The sequence below is a fragment of the Lottia gigantea genome, assembly GCF_000327385.1.
Source record: "Lottia gigantea unplaced genomic scaffold LOTGIsca_52, whole genome shotgun sequence".
In the NCBI taxonomy this organism is placed as follows: Eukaryota; Metazoa; Mollusca; class Gastropoda; family Lottiidae; genus Lottia; species Lottia gigantea.
In genome coordinates, this window is record NW_008709781.1 from 1,392,202 (window position 1) to 1,401,821 (window position 9,620).

Sequence of the window (9,620 nt, forward strand, 5' to 3'; positions counted from 1 at the left end):
CATCTGTTGATTGCTTTTATAGGGATATAGTTATCTAGTAGATATATATTTGATGACCTGAAAGAGCTCATTTCGACCTCCGTAATATTTAGCAATTCAACTAAAAGTGTTGTTCTGAAAGCGACGCCAAAATCAAATCCTACGTTACTTCATTTTTAATTCTTTTTAGGAGGACAGGTCGTCGGAATTATAGTCTGAAAAGTTAATAACCTACTGATCAGAATTGAACTCTTCCACCCAGTAAAACACTATTTAGACGACGTTGATCGTCTTTATTAGTCCAACAAGGCACAGAAAAGGCCCTTAACACTTGCGTAAACTTTTTAGTTAAGGCGTTTATCAATTTTTCTAGATTTTTAGTCCATAGTTATTGTTAATTTAATTATGCCCCTAAATTGTCACCAGCGTATTTAGGCGGTATTTTTTTGGCCATGCCTTAACTGCAATAGCCACCTTTTTTAATCACAGACTGTAGAATTTTTCACCGGCGATGACAGTCAAATAAGAGCTCTTGACATAAACACAATATGACTTATTAAGTAAAGACTTTTTGTCGAGGACTCTGATTGGCTGTATTCGCAAACGCATAATCCAACCAAATCGCTTCATTTAAAAACTTCCGTGATAAAGATTTTACCTTACTGCTGACTCAATTTACCAAGTAGCCAAATTATTGAGACAGAAATTTTCATGTGATAAAATTTATGCAATCAATTTTTCTTTTGACCAATAAGTTTTCCGGCTGACAAAAAGAGCCGTTAAAATACTGGTTATTACATCAAAGGATAGTCTTTTGATATATTATTCAATATTACTAACAACACTAAGTGCAACTTTGTTTCAGATAAGTTTTTTTATGGTCATGAACAGACAGTGAATGGGAGGAGTTTAACTGTCAAAACTAAGAGTTTACAGCCAATCAAAGCACTGGAAAGTTTCGCGGTTCTGGTTTCACGTGCACATCATAGAAAAATGCGAACTTAAAATACAGAGTGATGAGACGACATTTTTTTTAACCCAAGTAGTGCCAACATGCACAACGCGTCTAAATTCGCTGCTAACATGGACGACTACCTAATGCGTTTGGGGCTATGTCGTAAAAGTGTTGTCAGAGACAGTTCCTGTTTATTTCGCATAATATCAGAACAGGTTGGTAAACTAAAAAAGCAAGGACAGCAGACCTCGCATTGTGTAAATAATCGTGCCCACCTTGTTATAATGATACACTGTTATTATTATGAATTAACTTTCGTAGTTGAGAAAACAGTCAGCTGTTCAAAAACTTCAAAAAATGTTAACCCAACTTGTAGAAACAACGAGATATATTCTAAATGTGGTCTCAGTCTATATGAATTTTAAATGACTGTTCAGTAATATCAATATGTAAAATAACTTTAGATGTATGAAATGCATTTTCTCAGAAAAGACATCTGAAAGTATCCATAAGAAAGAATTTTTTTGATAAAATATGTGCAATTTGCTTTCAACGTGAAGGCAGAATTTAAGATGGATTTTGACAAAACTTGGTGAAAATGTTTGTCATCCAAGGATGAACCCTATTATAATTTTTGTAGTTATTGCCCATGTTCTTCGAAATGGGTTTAATTTGTAGCTTGTTAAATACAGAAAGTGCTGAAGCTCCCTTAGTTTTCATTAAAAATTTTCAATAGAGTTAGTGTCCTTTGGTTGGTCTGCCCATTCTTACTTGGTTACTAAAGTTAAGGAAATGTATCTGTGCCAGTATACATAAAATTTTAATGCTCTGGAGAGAGTTATTGCCCTAAACACTGAAGTTTTTGGCACCCACATCTGCCAAATATGATTATTGGTTTCTGTAGCATCCTTCACTTTACAACTTTTGGTTTCATTTCAGATTTATTTTACTCAAGCTTTACATGGGACAGTACAGAAGAAATGTTTAGAATATTTATGTAATCACAGAGATGAGTTATTGAATGTAAGTTTTCTTATTGAAATTATGTTATGGTGCAATACACAAGCATTAAAATTGTCATTTCAAAATATGAAAAATAAATAACTTTTTTTTTGATCGAAATAGATGTTCAATGAAAGATCGGTAGACTAGAATGTTTTTTTTTTGTGTTTAATTTTCAGGAACCTCCGATACACTGTGAAATGATGGCATTATCAAAAATTTACAAGTAAGTTCTCTTAACTTCTTTTTTTGATAAATGTCTAAATGAAGACTGAGCTAGCTATCCTGGAATATGCATTTCATTCAATCTTTGTGGGGTTATTTGTTGCAAAATTAAAGCAGATTGAGAATTTGTTTTGGCAGCAAATAAGAGATAGTCTTTGAACCCAAGTAAGTAAATTTTGAAAAAACCAAAATTTGAAATCCCTGATACAGATACTTTTTTATTACAGAATTGATATTCTAATATTTCAAAGTCCAGATGAAAAACCAGTAGATGTAACACGTAATGGTTACTCTAAATTAGTAAGTTTTACAATGTGCTGATTTAAGTCACCCAAATTGATATTAAACATTTGCAAATTTATCATGTTTGGTAGGATCATGGTTAAGAAATAAGATCCTTTGCTATTGTTTGTTTTTTTTTTTATCCTACAATTACCTTGCACTGTAATCCATACTACCTTGCCAAACCCAAATATCTCAGTTTTAATGTCAATTGTCTCGACAAGGTTTTTTTTTAAAAATTGTTCATCTTTGATGAGCCAATAAGATGAGGGAGAAGGATGTAAGGCCCTGTTTTGTATTTTTTTATTTTCAGGTTCTTCTTTGTCATGTTGATGGTATCCATTATGATATGGTTTATACGCAATCACATATTCATGGCTTGGCCATCTCCCAATGTAAGTTTTATCTCTTGTATCCTTGCTTGAAATGTGGAGCACTTAGGTCTATATAATTAATAAGTGTGTTGCTTTTGTAATCTAGTAGCTTGTTTTTATACATCTTATGAGATGGGGGGGCGTATATTGGCGTCACCTATGTCCGTTCGACCACAATTGCTCATCACACAATTCTTGATGGATTTTAAGGAAAGAATGGACTATCAAAAATATATTCTAATGAGTAATTGCCCCTCAATTTTCAAAATTCTTGACAGATTTTGAAAATGGTTTTATCACCTGTGGATGAACCCTTTTGAAAAGCCAAAATTCATAAAATATTTTATACGAGTTATTGACCTTGTTCTTCAACTGTTGCAATTTTTAGCTCTTAAAAAATCAAAGGCATGATTTCAGACAGATATTTACAAAGGTTGGTAATATTGTCCAATATCGCGCCAAAAAGTTCATAAAGAGTATCTGACTGAAGGTTGAATATTACATACTGGTGATTGTTACTGTACTGCCAAATAATTGTATATGTATTTAAAATCAGAGCAATCAGTGGGTGTATATTACCTAGTCTGACAAGCTATCTATCAATGATTTTGTATTGACAAGTTGACGGTGAATTTCTTACAAATAAAGATGAACCTAAATGTAATCCAAAACACTTTGTTCACCATTGGATTAGTTTGTTGCCATTGCTTTTAATAACTTTTAATTGATCTTTTAGTATCTTCACAATTGCTTTCGGTCTCTTATCTGGAATTACTGGCTGACTTATAGCCTTTTTCTGTACTGTAAATGTGGATTTATCTTGGGAGAAAACTTGGGCTATGGATTTAGTTTTCAACAATTGAATAAACATTTTTTCAAAATTACCTACTTATTATGATTTGTAATTGACTTAAAAATATTAATGATTAATATTTTAGCTATAATATATGAAGTGTTATACAGAGGTGTATTTGAATTAGACTCAGAACTTGATGAAGCTGTTAATTTTTTAAGACAACAAAAGAAAACTTCACGAGAAAACAGTCTCAATGAAAGTGATCAGTGAGTATATGTATGTAATTTTATTTTAAGAGAAAACTGATGTAGATTATGTAAAATCTTTTTATAAAAGATAAGTGTCAACTTTATGTATTAAAATTTGCAGTGATGCATGCATACATGGTGGGACATCTGTGTCGGTATTCTTTTACAGTATAAAAATCCATTCATCACTGTGGGGCATATAGAATGTAATAAATATTCATTAGGTTTTATTGTTGAATAATTGACGATAGCCAATATTTAGAAGAATATTAAACAGTCTATAGAAGTGTGATAGTGTGGATACAGAGATGATATTGGACTTCAATAAATTTGAGAAGCTAATCAAATAAAGCTGTCAATATATATAGCTTTTTTCATTGACTAATTGATTTTAGACACCTGTTACTCTTCTGATATCAACTATTTTTTGTTTTAGTAATTTATCTTGCACATCCAGCTCCTCACCTTCATTAGAATACGAGTTATCACAGGTAAGGATGAAGCTTTATAGTACCGTCTTCTGTAGAGAGTCTACATAACCAATCTTATTTTGTGATATTAATTTTTTCTTGGATACAGTTGCACTGCTTTTTTAATGATTGTTTGAAAAAGTGAACTCTTTAAGGCATAAAAAAATTATTATTCGTAGCAAATAGAAACAAAAGTAGAGAGTTATTTCAGAAAAATGAGCTGTGTGATCCTATTATGTTCTTCAACCAAAGAACAATCATTTGAAATCCCAAAATATCCACCAAAATTTTCAGGTCCAAGCAGTCTGCATGACATTTACATTGAATAGTTATATTTGTTCAAGCACTCTTGATCAAACTCAAAAGTATTGTCAGTTCTGATTAACAACCAGTCTCACAGTTATTATCGTTTTGAATTTTTAATTTAAATTACTTTATTTTTATAATTTTTAGAGAAATTGCTTTACAAAAAAAGAAGGTTAATTGCCATGCCAAAAAATCTAAATTTCAATAATAAAGATTTTCTATTGTAGAAGATCACTCTTAGATTAACACCACCCTTACCATATAGAATAGCCAAAGCTTTAGATTCAACTTTGTACAGAAACGTAGCTAAAGATATAGTGGAAGAGGAGAAAAGAGGTGAGTTGGCTGCTTACTTTCAACCTGAAAGCTGGTCATTTTAATATGCCCACATGAAATATTGCCGTCACCCATGTCAGTCTGTCGGTCCATCCCCAATTTCACGTAAACACTACAAGACACAATTTTTGACAGATTTTGAAAAATTTGGTGTAAGTGTTCGTAATCACACTAGGATGAACCCTATTTAAAATCAGAAGAATTGAAAAATATGTAGTATAAATTATTGCCCTTGTTCTTGAAAATGTGTTCAATTTTTAGCTCGTAAACACTTTAGAAGGCACAATTCTTGGCGGATTTTGACGAAACTTGGGCATGATTGTTTTTTATCACCCAAGGATAAATCCTGTTAAAAATCCAAAAATATTTAGTATGAGTAATTGCCCTTGTTCTTGCAAAAGTGTTCAATTCTTGACGAAAATTAGTGTGAGTGTTGGTTATCACTGAAGGATCAAAAATATTTAGTAGAGTAGGAGTTCTCTCCTGTTTTTGAGAACGCATTAAATTTTTGGCTCGTAAACACTCTAGAATGCTCAATTCTTGACTGATTTTGACGAAACTTGGCATGAGTGTTTTTTATTACCCAGAGAAACCCAATGGAAAATCAGAAAATTCAAAATATTTAGTAGGAGTTATTGCCTTTGCTATTTAAAACTTGTTAACTTTTAGCTCTTAAACAATCTAGAAGGCTCATTTCATGACAGATTTTGACGAAACTTGGTGAATTGTTTATTATCACCCATGGATGAAACCTATCGAAAATAAAAAAAATCGAGAAATGTTTCAGAACTTGGTTGTATTATTCAGTACCGTGCTGAAAGTTGAATATTTGCCTTCTAGAGTTTTTACGTGCTAAAAAAAGAACACGTTGTCAAGAACAAGGGCAATAACTCATACTCAATATTATTTAGTATCGTCCCAAAGAGTTCAAAAGAAATGTATGACTGAAGGTTAAATATTTCATACTGTTGATTGTTACTGTACTCTCGAATAATTTTATTTAAAATCAAAGCTGCCAGTGGGCATGTATTATTTTGCCTGGCAAGCTATCTTTAATGTTATTGTACCTATTTCTCCACGTGGAAAATCATCAAACCTTTCACAAAACTATCTTAACTTTCAAATTTTTGTAACAAAATTTAGGTAACAGATTTCTTTTGATATAGATTTTGTTGCTATAAACTGATATTCTTTTCATATATATTTATATAGCTTAAAAGTAAATTTTCTACCAAACCTGAACCTTCTCAAAATTGTACAAATTGATTCACCTGGATTTTTATGTAATTCCTACCGATTTTTGCTATATTAAAATAATTTTGTTCAGTTTATATATATATATTGCTTTGGTGACTTTGAAAAAAAAACTTGTACATTTTTAGCTCTGAATATTAGAATGTAGATTTCAAGCTGTGACAAAGGAAATCAATGATGTTGAATAAGTAAAGACATTGTTGTGTGTTCTAGTCTTTACCTGTTGCTTCTAATATGATTTTGAACAAGCATTGTTACATTACAATGAATAGTTTATAGTGTAAACATGCATTAACAAGGTGGATATCCTTTATAATACAGTTAGTGAGGAAATGGTGATGTATGATTTTTTGTTCAATTGAGTGAGGCATCCCAATTTCAATTCAAGTTTTTTGATTTAAAGTAATTGTTGATCGCTCATAATTGATTTGAATTTTGATGGCAATTCTTTAAAAATATGGCAATTGGTATTACAGTACTTAAGTGAAGGAATTATTATTTGGTTAATGACAGGTAGCACTTGAAAGGGTAGTCAAATGAATTGGTGGAAAACTGCCACCAGTTAAAACTTTGGAATGGAAATTTGGACGTATATTGCCGTCGATCTGTGAGCATTTCTTGTAAACACAATAGAGACTTCATTTTTAATCAGATTTTAATGAAATTTGGTGTGATCATGTACAGTGAAATCCCTCTAAACCGCATCCTCTATAAACCGCATCCTCATTAAACTGATACATGTCCCGGCACAGTCACTATATAATATACAGGTGGTAAATACAGGTAAACCGGCACCCCTCCATACCACAATCCAGCATCGAAAGTCCTAGAGTAGTTGATCTATAGTTACAGGGTTCGAATTACTTTTTTTTTTGCATAGCAGTTTTTTGCTCAATGGGCCGAAATTGCATAGCAGTTTCAAATTTTACGGAGCAGTTTAGCATGTAGCAGCTGAAATTGCATATCACTTTTTAGAATGTAGTAGAGACACTGTGTATAGATAGGTACCTATATGTATTAAGTATTTCAGTTATGAATGGTGATAAGTGATAAATTTACTTGAATAGTAATTTTAAAAAATGTAATACAAAAAAAAAATAACACCAAAGATTGGACTGCCGAAAGAGCATGAACTATTGTCCCTTTTGGAGCGGTAGCCTCTTCTGACTGGACTTTTTCAATTCTACATGCTTGTTGGTGCATTTCAGAATTTAGATGTTCAACATTGTCACTCTTGAGTGCTGTGCCGGTTACACCAACGCAAAAACTATTGTTAAAATTCCTCATAATCTTTAGACGATCTCTGTGTTTGGAACATAAGTTGCATTTGATTTCAGATATTCCACTGCGGATTGAATTTTTATTGCCATCTTTTGACCTAGTTAGTCTTACACCTGGCATTTTTAAACTAAATTATTCCGATTTCAGTCCTATTGAGAGTTCAAAGTTAACTGTCGCCATGACAACCAGGTGAACATTTGCCTTTGATGACCAAATTATGGGTGTGGCTTCCAGAGAAACTGTCAAATTTCACCGGATGGGTTGATAGATGGTTAAATCAAGGTGTCTATATATTTTTCGATTTCAATTCAAAATATCTGATTGAAATTTTGATGCAAAAATATATTTGGATGAACTTGTTTACTGTCCATTGAAATTGTCTTTTCGATCATGCAATAACTTTAATAACACATAAAATGTTTACCACCTGCTAGTCCTGGGTTGCAGGAATGATTTGACCCAGAGGAATAATTTTTCCTTTGGTGAGGTAGATCAAAATATGATCGTTTAAGTCGCTAAATAAGGTACTTCTATCAATAAAATCTTAATTACTAGTAATTGAAATTGGCACAACTTTTTGTCAATACGATAATGATGAATGTATATTACTAAGTAATATTCCTTCAGGTTAACCAAAGACTAATGATGCGGGCTTATCAGACGATCTCAGTTCAAACTAAAATGGGTTTTTATTACAAAATTTATTTTTATAAGAGACCGTGAATTTCTTTTGTACCAGATTGTTTAAAAAAACAGGATATACTGAAAATTTATCAGAAGTGGGCGTATCTTGCTAGGTAACCAGTTGTTATCTGATATGAATGAAATTGGGTGTGGTTTATTGATGAGGTCTTGGTTTAGTTTGAATTTGATTTTTAGATAAACGGTTGTCCTTGACTGATAAAATATCTTACAAGATCTAAGACATCAGAGCAGAGTGATTTGATAATTTAATTTGATGTATTTGAGGTTATTAATATTGATTTTGAAAATGTTGTGAAAAACTCAACATAAATAACTGACAGTATATATTTATATATATATATGAATAAATTCACACTACAAATACATTATGAAGATCTTTGTAATGAGAAAATTCATATTTTGGTCACTTTTAAGACTCAATTATCATTTATGACAGCTGCCAGTGGGTGTATGTTAATTTGCCTGGCAAGCAATCTTTTGCCCTTGATATAAGAGCTGTGTGATTTAATGATTTGATGTATTTGGGTTATTGATACTGATTTTGCAAAATTTGCTGGAATTTCTCAGCATAAATAACTGGCAGTAAATATATATGTCATTGAATTCAAACTAATAAAATTTCTTAAATATGAGAAAATTTGTACTTTTAATCACTAAAGACCTATTCCACTGCCACAAAAAAGCAGTGCACCAACACAGCATATCAAAGTGTTACATGGTCAAGTTGTGATAACTTATGGAAATATTTTAGTTTTGGATAAGGATATCACTCCTTTGAATCAAAGGGATGTAGGTTGAAATTTCCGGATTTCATGAAGAGGTTGTTTGTTTTTGTCTCTGATCAGTTATCTTGTATTTATCTGGTATTATATTTATAACAATACTGTGAATAAATGACCAAATAGTAGATAATTGACTACATTATAGTCAATATTTGTTTAGGCTGACCAACATCTTGTGTAAGATCATGTTTAAAAAACAGACATGTCTCATTATACATTAGCCTACTTAGTAAGCTGAATGATTTTTTTTTCAAGCATCAATATAAGTTTTGAATGCTGCTTGATTTTGTTTAAAGAACAATGGGATTCTTTTTTGTAACCTTCTTAAATTAAGGGTTGAAGTTAGAAATTTGAAAATAATAAATAGTCAATAATATTTCTTTGTTTTCCAGAAGCCAAGTTGAGATTTCAAAATTGCGGATTTTCCCCAGGAGATAAGTGTCAGGTAGGTTTTGATCTTGGTTTTTTGGATATTATGAATCTTGATAAGAAAGCCTAACCTATACCTGACCTGAATGCAATGCATAAGCAGACCATGACGTGGACCATCATGTCCAAAACACATCACCATTCGTCATACTTCCTCAGGGCTGTGGAAAATTAGGTATTCATAGATAAATCAAAA

General features: G+C 31.8%; 1 protein-coding gene across 1 annotated transcript; it reads left to right on the forward strand.

The window, feature by feature from the left end:
* Positions 1-1,032: 1,032 nt before the first annotated feature.
* Positions 1,033-5,625, forward strand: LOTGIDRAFT_165606 (hypothetical protein; the record flags this gene model as incomplete). The annotated part of the gene is made up of 9 exons (XM_009062637.1): positions 1,033-1,149; positions 1,874-1,957; positions 2,116-2,162; positions 2,389-2,461; positions 2,757-2,838; positions 3,756-3,879; positions 4,298-4,352; positions 4,865-4,973; positions 5,561-5,625. The coding sequence occupies 9 exons, from the start codon at positions 1,033-1,035 to the stop codon at positions 5,623-5,625; spliced, it is 756 nt and encodes a 251-aa protein (XP_009060885.1).
* Between the last annotated feature and the right edge of the window lie 3,995 nt (positions 5,626-9,620).